General features: G+C 39.7%; 1 protein-coding gene across 1 annotated transcript; it reads right to left on the bottom strand.

Moving 5' to 3' along the window:
• Positions 1-1,210: 1,210 nt before the first annotated feature.
• PRRG4 (proline rich and Gla domain 4) lies at positions 1,211-13,090 on the bottom strand. The gene is made up of 6 exons (XM_070426474.1): positions 12,869-13,090; positions 12,412-12,536; positions 9,651-9,814; positions 8,211-8,259; positions 7,001-7,133; positions 1,211-2,964 (listed from the first exon to the last, which is right to left on the bottom strand). The coding sequence occupies exons 2-6, from the start codon at positions 12,512-12,514 to the stop codon at positions 2,730-2,732; spliced, it is 684 nt and encodes a 227-aa protein (XP_070282575.1). The 5' UTR covers positions 12,515-12,536; positions 12,869-13,090; the 3' UTR covers positions 1,211-2,729.
• Between the last annotated feature and the right edge of the window lie 146 nt (positions 13,091-13,236).

The following is a 13,236-nucleotide window of genomic DNA, read 5'->3' as shown; positions in this document are numbered from 1 at the left end:
AAATATGTGTCAATAATTTTACATTGAAATATTTTCCTTTCAAACATTATAAGCATTTGTCAGTTGTGGCTGACGCTCTATCCACTGAACCAAACCAGCTAGGGCACATATACTAGTATATACTTTTATATAGAGGTTCATATATTACATATGACAAATGCTTATAAATTCCTCATATAGATTTAGAATTAAGCAACAACATCCCTGGATTTCATAATTTGAGACAGTCTAATTCTATAGTTACAAGTTGGGCCTAGAAAAGTGTGCTTGCTCATTATAAACCTAGCTCTCACCAATATGTTAGATTTTGGGCAAGTTAGCCTATGCCTTAGTCTGACTGTTACAAAGTGAGCAAAGTAGAGTTTGCCTCTGACCTGTTAAAGTAAGTGCAAAGTGCAAGGTGCAAAGTTACATGAGAAAAAGTGCTTACTTGTAAAAGCCAAGTTATGACTAACAGTTAAATTTTTATAGGTAATATAGGAGGCTCTATAAGGACCACTTTTCCTAATTCTATGTAAATGTTACTAGGTTATTTCTTTGTGACAGACAAGCAAACAAAGAGACACAAGAATCTAAAAAGGATAATGCCTTTGGTAGTCTGTAATGGTGAAGGTACTGCTTTTATGTGCCTTAAGATCATGCTGTCTTAAAGGAGAGACACATACACATATGGTAACATGACTTATACTTTCTAAATATTCAATTTGGAAGGAATTATCAGTCATGTGAGTTTAAGTCTCACCTCTGTAAAAATTATAAAACAAAATACAGTTTTACAAATGAGCTTTAATAGAAAAATGCAATGCCTGGTAAAAACATAAAGAACAGAATTTTCTATTTCTCAGGAGTATGTTATATTTCTTTTCTTTGTCTTTCTTTTGTGTGTGTGTGATTCTGGATCTCTTTATTACATGTAATAGTTGTATTTCTTGAGCTCCTGCAAGGAGGAAACAAATTACACATACATACACACCCACCTACATAAATTTGTGCACACACATTCACTCCAGAGGTTACTAGTAGCCCTACGCGTGAATCCGTGCTCGAGTAGCTCCCTGCCACTTGCCTCAGCTGGCCACCCCGCCCACTGCCACTGGTAGCTCTCCACTGCTGGTAGCTCGTTGCCCCCGCCCTCCACCCTCCTGTAGCTCTTCGCCGCTCATAGCTTGCCTGCTTGTAGCTCGCTGCTCCACCCCCCCCCCCCCCAGAGCTCCCCGCTGCTTGTAGATTGGTCGTGGTGTTATAGTGTCCTGGCTAATTTGCATATTCCTCTATTATTACATTAGATACTCTACTACATTATTTTTTGTTTGTTAACCCTCACCCAAGGATATTTTTCTATTGAATTTTAGAGGGTGGGAGGGGGAAAGACAGAAACATCAATGTGAAAGAGACACACCAATTCGTTGCCTCCTGCACATACCCCAACCATGGCCAGGGATTGAGCCTGCAACCGAGGTACATGCCCTTGACTGTAATAAAACTTGGGACCCTTCAGTCTGCAGGCCAACACTCTAACCATTGAGCCAATCAGCTAGGGCAACTCTACTACATTCTTAAGGAGAGACTGGTCATAAATACGATTAGAAGGAGAGATAAAATATGTTAAAATGGTTACTGATGGTGTTTTGTGTCCAGATGTTAAGAGATACAAGGGGTTGCTGGTAACTTTAACCAGTATTATATTTTAATAGCAGAAAAGTAAATTATTTTCTCTAGGTTCTGAAGCTATTATTTAGAAAAATCACATTTTCAAAATAAATAATTATATATAGTTATATATAGATAATCTTATATAATAAAAGCAGAGTATGCAAATTGTCCCCTTGACCGGAGTTATTCCGGGAGTTCGACCAGGGGGCAGGCCAGCCAGGGGAAGGGAGGGAGGCCCCAGCTGGCAGCTGCTGGGGACCCTACCAGTGCACAATTTTTGTGCACCGGGCCTTTAGTTTAACAATAAAATAGGTGCATCTACTTAGTAATATGGGTAACTTTATCAAATTCTAGCCACTCCTAGGTTTGAGGCCTGTTTATTTGTTAGTATAACAACTCTTGAAAATCCTTGTTATTACAATCCTCTAAAGGTCTAACTCCCTAGCAAGTGTGTTGTTGTTTTTTAGAGAAAATTACTGATCCCACTCCACATAATGAAACATGACTGATAGCAAGAATTAACAACTAAAACCGGCAATATATGGTGAATGCCATTTTATAATTTAAAATATAAAACCAAGTGATTATATTAAGGCCACCAATTTATAATGAAGTATCAAATTCTTTGAAGTTTTGCAACCAATAAGAAAGCCTAATAAAGCGTGGGCCCGATATTATGATGGGATAATCGAATGATTACAAATTCTTACTTTTAAAATATTCAACACAAAAAATCTACAACCTTTATCTACCACAAAGGATACAGATACTTCATCAGTTCTACTTATGACATCCATACTACAGATTTTTTTTTTGAATCATTAAAATAAACAAGAAAAAAGTGCTCTCTTCTTAACTGCAAAGATATGGAGTCCAAGCTTCTTATCGGGTTGATAATGATCAAGTTCAGGTTCAAGATGCCGACAGAACCTCTGTGGTGTAGTTCTCATGCTTATTCCTCCTTTATTTCTTGCAGTTTGTCATAAAGGGCTGAACTGACATGTCTTTATGGCTCGGGAAAAATGAACCATTCAAATAACACGAATCTCCTCTACCACCAAGATGGCAAGGTGAGCTTAGTGAGGTGGGAGTGACAGAGACTTTTTAAATACCCTAAACCCTTTTGTTGACCCAGGATAAGGCGGTGGTGGCGAAATACTGTGTTTTCTGGTCAGTGCTACTGCCTGTTCATAAGAAGGTAATTCTGTGTCCTCCACTGGAGGTGCTGATGGAAACAAGACAGCCTCCTCAGGTCTTCTGAAAATGATGGAGGGAGTCTGCCTTCCTCTTCTTACGTAGGTGGCCGAAGAACTAAACAGAGATACAGCATTTAAGTCTAGAAAAGGCAGCAGTTTTAGTTTAAGATGGCAACATTTAAAAATCCAACTGACTAATTTTATAAAAGTTGAACCTAATTTATTAATATAACAACAGGTTTCTAACAACAGAAAGAGTCTTTCTTGGTCTAGTGGAAAGATCAAGAGCTTTAAAGTCAGACATGGGTATGAAGCCGGATCCTGGCATTTGTTAGTCATGTGACCAAAGGCAAGTTAACCAAACTCTGTAAAGGAGGAATAATAACAGCTACCTCTACAGAAGGACTCAAAATATGCTACTTTCCCTGGGTGAAAACTTTCTCAAAGTATGGCGTGAAACCAAACCCAGGTTTTGTTGAAAGGCAGCTCAACACCAAGTCAAGGAAACCAATGCCACCGATAATCACAGCAGCTGATGTCTGTCTCTCTCCTTTGTCCCCCTCCCGAAGTCCTGCTGCCTGACGCGTGGGTCCCTTCTAAACAGTCCCTTCATCGCATCACTCTTCTCTGCAGAAGTCTAACCTGCAGCGTTCTTCCCACTGACTCGAGTTCTAACTCCTGTACCTCCTTTTCAAAGCCTCCCTTATTCCGGCCTCATCCTGCTTTTTATAGCTCTCTGCTCTTGCCAAGGTCGCCTCTTTAACACTCCTCCGTATGTGCAATGAACTCTGTGCGTTCACTGGTATGGTTCCCTTCCTCACATTATGTCTTTTTCCCACTCCACTGATCTAAGCCCAACAATGAAAAAAAATATATATGGCCTAGTTCTAGTCCCACCATTTTCACAAAACTTTGTCAGCTACACCAGCCGATGAAAATTGAAATGCAATATGGGTCTGATGTTTTGAACCTACCTTTTCCCTCCTCACTTGTAAATTACAAAATGATAATTGAAACATTAGTAAATGGATCTGTTTAGGCTGTGAAGCTGGCTAATCTATGCATAAATTAACCTCCTACAGTTATGGCTAACAAGATAATTAAAACTCACAGGTAATCCCCAACCTCTAGTCAATATTTACAACATCCTCCCCAACAAGAGACAGTTTAGCAGACTCAAAATTCTGTAAACTTTTCCAAACTAAGTAAGTCCATTGGCACCTTAAAACACCCTTTCCTTCAGAGGTAATAATGAGATCTGAAATTGGAGGGAAGGAGAGAAGAAAAATATCTGTGTAAATCTAGGAACTGGATAATCAGCCCGTCGATAATTGAGAGGTGACTGAGATCATTACACGTTTACTTAGAGGGCTGAACACAATTCCTCCTGTCAGAAATCTGGAATGTTTTCATGGTAGGCTAGTCACTTGCCACATTCACTAGCTTGTAACGAAAAGTTCTATTTGTTTGCTTATAGGGAACAGATGCTTTATTTGAACAAATAAATTTTTCCATGTCAACTTTCAAAGCTTGAGAGATAGAAACAATATAATAACTGCATCGAAGCCATTAAATATCTACACAGCTATTTCTTACATACACCTTAGATCAGTGAAACCAGAAAGTATGCACCAATAACATCTCAAATAAATGGACATCATATTACAGCTATTTTACTCCATAAAATAAGAAACTAAGAAATGAAAAGATCTTGTTTCCAATTTCTTGGCATGTTTTTACAGAAGAATGAGACAAACTTTTCTGACAATGATCTTATTTTTCACTCTTTTTCAAATACTTCCTCACCCTTCCCCCATTTCAGACTTGCAAAATATAGAAAGAAAACAAATAACTCTGCTGGAAGAATTTCTTAGGACAATAGATGAAATGTACTTTAGTAAGTATCTAAAAGCTAGTCCCAACAAAGGAGAATATTTGGTAAACCTAGTTTGAAATGTCCCCTAAAATGCAAAGGGTCGCTGTGAGGGTTAAAGTGAGACAATAGATGTAAAAATGATCTGTGAACTGTACAGCACTATACTGTACTAACATTAAGTGTAACTATTTTTTTTAAAAAAGCTGACATTTGTGAACCTTCTTGTATTCTTTTGAAGGACCAGCGTTTTTTATTTTTAATTTTAATACTTGGAAATACTTTCTATCTGTTAAATAAGGGAAATTAATAGAAGTCATACAGCATAAAACATAGTGGCTTAAGAAAAATGAAACCAATTCTCCTTACTTTCTCTCACTTCTCAGATTTCTGCAGGATTTACAGAAGTCTGACACACTCCTTAGTCCATGCCCACAGGTCAGATGAATGCCTCAGGGAGCTTTTTGGGAATTCCAGTTTGGGGACAGAATTACAATTTATGTTGCCCCTGTCCTCTGCCCTCTTTGCTGGCATGTCTCCTGTCTGCACCCTTTCTGTGGGCATCCTTACGGGCTCAGTCCTCTGCCTTCTGTTCTACCATCTCACTCAGAACTTGCCTATTCTCATGGCTTCAGCTTTTATCCTCTAACAGATGAATCCTAATTCTATATTGTTGCCCTAAACTCTGACCTTAACAATACAGAAAAAAAATTTATTGTGATAAAATATATATAACTTAAAATTTGCTATATTAGCCATTTTTACGTATACAATTCCGCAGTATTGATTATATTCACAATGTTCTGTAATCATCACCATTATCTAATATCCATAACCTTTTCATCACCTGGTCACCATCATGCACTTGTTCACTTAATTTCAAAGTGTAAATAGGAATATATAAGCACCAATTTTGAATAGTCTGTTTAGTATCTGGTGCTTTTAAAAATAACATTATTCTATGCTTACTCATCTATATGTATTGAGAAGATAATACAGGAGCTAATAACTTTTTATTCCTATAAGTACATTGAGGTTCTATTATGTAAACAAGTACTGCTTTTATGAATATTCATGAAACTTTATTAATGTGCTATTACCTTCAAGTGGGTAACCATTTTATTTTATTAATTTTTATTTGATTTAAAGTATCAGTAAAAATAACTGAATTTAAAAGCTATTCTTTTTCTATTTGGGTAGCCACATGGCTAGATCTGATATCACCGTGACTCAGACTAAACTATGGGACTTCTTGCCTATGTGGGGACACTGGTATCTGCCTCCTGCTCAAGAAGGAAACATCGCCCAGCCCGTAGCGTGGTTCAGTGGTTGAACATCAACCTATAGAGGTCAGGGTTTGACTCCTGGTCAGGGCACATGCCCAGCTTGCAGGCTTGATCCCCAGTGTGGGGCGTGCAAGAGGCAATCGATCAATAATTCTCTCTTATCATTGATGTTTCTATCTCTGTCTTCCTCTCTAAAATCAATTACAATTTTTTTTAAAAAAAAGAAGGAAACATTGAAAATTCAATCTGATATTTGGGAATCTTCTTGTATTCTTTTGAAGGACCTTAGAAACAGCATTTTGAAGTTTTTTATTTGTGTTAAATTAGGCAACCAAACAACTTATCATATACTAGAGGAAGCTGGGGACACATGACAACTAAATGCAATGTACTATCTTGATTGGCTCCTAGAGCAGAAGGAGGACAATCATGTAAAAATTGGTGAAATCTAAATGAGGTCTGGAATTTAGTTAATATTAATGTACCAATGTTGTTTTTTTAAACTTTTATTTTAGTTTGTTAATCCTCACCCAAGGATATTTTTCCATTGATCTTTTAGAGAGAGTGGAATAGAGAAGGAAAGACAGAGAGAAACATCGAAGTGAGAAAAGCACATTGATTAGTTGCCTCCTGCACACCTAACCCGGGCCCAGGCCAGGGAGGAACCAGCATCCGAGGTACGTGTCCTTGACCAGAATTAAACCCGGGATCCTTTGGTCTGCAGGCCGATGCTCTATCCACTTAGCCAAGCCGGCCAGGGCCCAATGTTGTTTTATAAATGTACTAAGATAACATAAACTGTTAACAATGAGGGGAACTGGGTGAAAGATATATGGTATTTCTTTGAACTATCTTTATCACTCTCCTGTATATCTAAAATTATTCCAAAATAAAAAGTTTATTTAAAAAAACAGGCAGCCATTTTAAATCCACTTAAAAATAACAGTACAGAATGCATAATAGTGAATTAAATATTTTCATTTGGTACTTACCCTGGATGTCCTTGCCGGTTACACTTAGTGACACAAAGATAGTAACCAAGTAATCCAAAAATAACCAAAAAGACTCCAGCAGCAATTAGTCCAGTCAGAAGGCCCAAAACGTCAATTTTCTCTCTGTTTCCACCTTAAGAAAATCATTAAAATAACGTAAATATAACAACTGAAAAGCCCTACCTGTGATTTCCATAAATTTAACCCTGGGTCTAAGCACAATATTAAGCATCAAATAATTAATATTAATTTAAAAAAAATCTTTGTGCTAAACATATGACCTAAAGAATTTTAAACAGCCCTAACTGGTTTGGCTCAATGGATAGAGCATCGGCCTGTGGACTCAAAGGTCCAAGGTTCAATTCCGGTCAAGGGCATGTACCTTGGCTGCGGGCACATACCCAGTAGGGAGTGTGCAGGAGGCAGCTGATCGATGTTTCTAACTCTATCCCTCTCCCTTCCTCTCTGTAAAAAATCAATAAAATATATTTTTAAAAAAAATAATTTTAAACACTTCCTGAAAGCCCTAGTTATGGTTTTGTTTCTTTTAAATAAGTCATATTAAATGAATAATATTCAAGACTAAGTGGGATAAACTTAAACTTTGTTCTACTAGGCACACTTTGATAGTAACTACTAAGATAAATGTATTGGGCAACTCCAGTGTAGCTGTGTAATATAATCTCCCTATAAGCTTGGGCCCTACGCAAGAGGAATGAAAGAATAGCTGGCAAAAAACCTACCTAAAAGTCAACTAGAGGTGATCAATATAGATAAAAGACAGGTGGTCCCTCTTTAGAAGTTACTTCATATTACCTAACAATCTTAACTTACCTAGTAACATATGGTTTCCATTCACTTGTAATGGTAAAAAAAAAAAAAAAAAGACAAAACAATTAAAACAGTTTACTACTTTAAAGCAATGGAGTACAACTTTTATTCTGTGCAAGTCTCGACTTAGCTAAGCTGTTTAAAGCAGCTTTAAACCTATTATCTCATTTCCCGAGTATCTCACCAAACTTGATTTTCATTGTATAAACAGATGAATGGGGCCTTTTCTATCTTAGATAGCCCAGTGTATAATTGAGAACATTTCCTTGAATTTACAAGGTAAGCATGTTGAGCAACAACCAAACTCAAATAATGAAACTAAATGTATTATAAAAGAAAGGGTGTGGGAAAAACATTATTTAATCAATTCTTGTCTTACCTGATATTGTGGTTGGTCCTTTAATTGAATAGTCCTGCCAAAATGCCAGCTAAGAGAAAGAGAAATTTTCCAAGTTCATTTCATTTCATTGTCATTTATTTGGTCCCAATGACCTAGACTAGGGGTGGTAAATTTTTGGCATGTACCACAGGTAAGATACCACTTCATTCAAGCTAAAGGGTGTGACTCACTCTAAGTAAAGCACTACCATGCACTACTGTTTCTCCCAGCTCTGGAATGGTCAGGGGATTATAGCCAGTGCCACCTCTCCACCACTGTACCCTGCTATTCTCCCTTCACCTGCCCAGAGCTCCCACTCCGGCATCAGGGAAACTATCGCATTGCAGAGTTGGTGCAAGTGCCAAAGGTAGAAGCTGAGGCAGGGGACTAATTTTTGAAAAGGAGTCTGAATTTTTCTATGCTAAGTGGGACCTCGGTTTGCTAGATTTTATTGAAAGGTATTTATTGATTTAGAAAGACATCCCCAAGGCTGTTTAAGTTCAGTGTTACTTGAGAGAATGGGAGAGATTTTAAGGAACCGTGATAAAATTACAAAATGGGTTTGTGAAAAACAGAATGAAATCTCAACAGGCACCCTTACAAAGTGTAGACTTTGTTTTCCTTCTCTAATACAGGCGGCAGATGTCAGCGCGGAGGCTGGGCACAGTTTTGGGGGGGAAAGAACTAGGTTCCATTAAAACCTGCATTTGAAGGATACCAAGCGAGGTTCTTACTGGCCAAAGAGTAAAAGGGCACGTTTGAGGAAGGGAAAAAGGAGATGGGGTTATTTAATCTACAAAAGTAAAGAATTTGGGTCATTTAACATTCTTCAGGAAAATGCCAGATTATAACAAGGCCAGTGCTGTCTCTGTTTTGTGCCTTTACAAGATGAACAGACGGGATTTCATTATATTCTAAGGGAGAGCGTCTAAAAGTCTCTCCCTTACATTTACAGTGATGCCACACAACCGACTCCTGAGTGCGGCGACTGTATATTTTGTATCTTCAGGCTCTAGCAGAGCATTTGGCACATAGCAGATTGCCAATACCTGAACTATAAATACAGTCATCCAAAAGGTGAGGCCACTGTCCGAAAACACTGCTCAGAGTCTTGGGTTAAAGCCTGTGTCAGAGAACTAACTCAAATTATATCCTGAAGTTTAATTCACTGCTTCATGATTGTTTTTGAAGATAATAAACATTAAGCACACAAAATCACAGCATAACCAATCATTTGCTGATTACTATAAGCCCAGTTAATTAAGTATAAAGCCAAATCTAAAGTAAAAGCTAATTCGCTTTTTAAGAAAGTAGAAAAGAGATAACAGAGATAGAATCCTAATTTTATTTAAAGCATTAAATCTCTAATGACTGCAAAGGCCATTTTCTTAGGTACAAGTTAGTAAATTTCCAGACAATTAACATCATTAACCAAATTACCGTTTTATCTTCATCCACAAAAATCTCTCTGGCTTCCTCATAATTGCAGAGCTCTTCGTTGCACTCTCTTTCTAGGTCACCTGGAGTGAAGAGCTCCAAATCAAATCTATTATATAGCAGGTGTCTATGAATGAAAGAGTTTGCTTCTTCTTTTGATGTAAATACTAATAAAGAAATAGAAAGATTTCAAATACTGATAACAATAAGAAAGAAAATTCCTATTTAAATTGTGAAAAGAGTGAAGAGTTCTCTTGATGTAGTTAAGTTACACCAAACTTTCTCGTGTGGTTTTCAAAGCTGACAAAAAGAAATATCAGTAAAAATAATTCTATCAGTTGAAGCAATTCGTAGATATAGTCTAGTGTTACTCGGCTTGACATGGGTTTAAAATACTAAACCAATAATGTAGTACCTCAAAACCTGCCTAACTTAACTATAACTACATGAAATCTAATTTCAGAAAGGAGAATTAGAAATCTGCTTCTGTATTGCTACTTCTCAGATTCGCCCAGATCTTCACATTTTATTGACTAAAAAGCGGTGCCAAATTTCTCATTGTCAGTCTTCTGTTCGAATAGGTTATCTGAGTTATAAAAATATCCCTACCCTCCTGAATGGCACTCAATAAGGCTACTTTCAATTTGAAAGGAATACAAAAGAGAGAGGCGTAAACGTGTCTTATTGTTCCTGAAGTGATGTTTATGCCAGTACAAATCCTCACCCAGAGGCTGTTTGCCACTTCCCTGAGTGTGAAAGTTCCAATTCGGTCAGTGCCTTATCAAACTTTTCCCTGCCTCCCTCACAGTCTTAGGAGAAATGCTGCTTTATATTGTTTGGGTTCTCAGTAACCCTGAAAGTGCTTATAATTGAAAGAAGCAAACTTCCTTGCTCTGGATCATCCTGAACTTCCGCGAGAGATTCTATTTTCCCTCTGGTCTTTGCACTTTGGATCTGCCTCCTCAGATTCTCTATCCATCTCCATTTCTCCTGCCTTAGACCATTCAAAGAGGCTCTCTGTGCATTTCAGACCCACCAGTCCAAATATTTCATTCTCGTTCTCTCTCTGGTCTCCCCATGTTTCCTAAATAAATTCCTTGTAAGTCACTGGCCTTTATCAGAATTTAGCTGTAGGTTTTCCTAGTTACTTTTCATATTTCCATTTATTATATACCTTTTCATATATCTTATTTGCATATAGAGAGCACTGGCTTCTGTGCCATGCAACTCTCCTAAGACAGAGCTCCTGCTACATACTTTCCTCTAGTCTGCAGGTATCTGTTACTACCTTCTGAGTTTATGGACACTTCCTGTTTACACCCTGCCTCCCAGATCAATGAAGAGGCCCTCCAGGGCAAGGATTACAGCCTTTCATTTCTACATCTCCAGTACACAGCATAGGGCCTGGCGCAGAGTATGTGTTAACAAAATGGTTAATAACTGAACAAGTTGGCTTTTTAAACATACAGGATTCCTCTTTTACATTTCCCACAGATATTGCCAGCCTTACGCACTCAAGTATGATCTCTAACTTCCTTCCAGAGTTTGTGGTACTTTTGAGAGTGTCTTTTTGTCTGTTACTGTGTGCATAGATGAATACATTCACAAGGATTCTGGGGATCAGCATCTGGTCCCACTGGAATGGATCATCAACCTCATATATGAGTGAACTTACATACATGGTACAACTTGGGAGATACCAAGAAGGATCTCCTTCCAAAATCTGTCCTTTTACCATGAGCTAGCCTATCCAATTGCCTAGAATTCTGTCATCAAGGGTTCAATTCCTCTGGATTAAGATAATTGCCCTATCTTAAAACCCAATCTCTCTCTCTCTCTCTCTCTCTCCTAGAAGGTTTAACACACTAAGCTGTATTAATCATTAATAAGTCATCCAGGAGTATTAGTGTAACAGATCCTTCCCAAATGAAAATGAGCTGAGTAGGATCTGATGAGAAGGGAAGGGATAAGGGACAGGAATGTGTGGGGAAGTAGATCCAAAGTACTAGCGCTGGGTAGGGAAGCACAATGACAAGGCAGGGAGAAGGATGCTGAGAGCCAAAGCATTTTCCCCTTTTCTGTTTTGTTTTTCTTTGTTAGGCTCTTAAAACATGAGCAGGAACCAGTCTATTTATGACCTGGAACCCACAAGGTGTGAAAATATAGGTTAGTAAGCCCCAAACCTAATCTCACAACCATCCGACTATATCCAGAGATTTAAAAAATTAAAAAGGACCTCAGATCATTCCACTCCTCACCCCCATGACTTTACAGATGAAGAAGTTCAAGCCAAAAGGCATCAAGTGACTTGCCTAGGGTCTCAACAAGTCCAGACCAGATCTTGGACTCTCTATCTTTCCAGGAAGAACAACTCATTATGCTCATTATAATTACCACATAGCCTCATGTAAACAAAGAAAAGAAAAGAAAAGAAAAATGGCACTCACTGATTTTAGAAGTTGAAATAGGTTCTCCATTCAGGTTAACCACAAACCAGATCTTAAATGTATGTGTGTGTGTGTCTGTGTGTGTGTGTGTGTGTATGTATGTTTAATCAAAAGTAACTCAGAATCAGTTGGTATACATTGCACTTAACAAACCACAACATTACCAAATAAACCAAAAATTAAACTACAGAATATTTTAGTGCTCCTATGATTGACGAGGGCATGTAATTTCAAATACTATGCTTCCTAATTTGAGATCTATAATAGGCGGCTTGGGGTTCCAAGAGGGTTTTCTGGGAAACCGAAGCCACGCTCACCTTCTTCCCCCGCATGCCCAGACGCCTCTGGACCTCTCCTACAAAGAGGAAACGCGATGGTAGCGACGGGCAGCTGGCTGAGTAGAATCAGAAGCGTCAACATAGTCCAGCAACGGTCAAACAAACTAAAACAGAAACAAACAGAAAGACACGTCAAAAAAGCCCCTGGCTCAGCATTTTGAGTTTCTGTAGGACCTGAGTCACGGACCTGTTGAGCTCAGAGCCACGGGACAATTGTGCCCCGCGCGCGGTTTCGGTCACCCGGGTCCAATCCGCGCCCTGACAGCGGCCGCGAAAGTGCCTGGGGACAAACGCCGCGCCCCGAACCCGGCCGACGCCCGAGCAGGCACCTGCCGCCACGGGCGACCCTCTGCCTCGAGTTGCAATCGGACCCGATCTGCGGAGTGGCCGCTCCGAGAAACCCACCCCCCGCCAGGGCCAGCGCGGGGCAGCGCACCTGCAGCTCCGGGCGCATGTTCCCGCAGCTCCCGGGCCGCAGCCCCGTCGTAGGGTAGTGTCTGCGGCCGCCAGACCCTCCGTCTCTGCGCCCCCCCAAATCTCGGCCACGCTCTCTGCAGGACCGGGTGGCCCCCGCGCTCGGGCCACGGAAGCGCCTGGGGTCCGCGAAGGAGTGTTCTGACCGGCACCGGAGCGCGCGCGACGGAACTTCCTGCCTGGATCCCGGGAGGCCGCGCAGCTGATCGGTGGGAAAGGGAGGCGGCGGCTACCTGGGGAGCACCTGGCGGCGCCGCTCCGCCCCCGGGGCCCGCCTACCTGCGCGCTGCGCTTTCTTAGGCAAGAACCTCCCTCCCGAGCCCTCGGCGA

The sequence above is a fragment of the Myotis yumanensis genome, unplaced genomic scaffold, assembly GCF_028538775.1.
Source record: "Myotis yumanensis isolate MYYU_CA2020_CCGP unplaced genomic scaffold, mMyoYum1.0.hap1 SCAF_10, whole genome shotgun sequence".
NCBI classification, from domain to species: Eukaryota; Metazoa; Chordata; class Mammalia; order Chiroptera; family Vespertilionidae; genus Myotis; species Myotis yumanensis.
The sequence above is the reverse complement of the archived record's forward strand: the minus strand, read 5'-3'. Positions and strand labels throughout refer to the sequence as shown.

What these genes read in the sequence shown, in the direction of transcription:
- PRRG4 (XM_070426474.1), bottom strand. Translation starts at nt 12,514, where the DNA reads ATGTTGACGCTTCTGATTCTACTCAGCCAGCTGCCCGTCGCTACCATC. An exon ending in TGGGCATGCGGGGGAAGAAG is followed by an intron (nt 9,815 to 12,411) that starts GTGAGCGTGGCT and finishes TTTCTTTATTAG; the next exon opens with TATTTACATCAAAAGAAGAA. An exon ending in TTGTGGATGAAGATAAAACG is followed by an intron (nt 8,260 to 9,650) that starts GTAATTTGGTTA and finishes TCTTTCTCTTAG; the next exon opens with CTGGCATTTTGGCAGGACTA.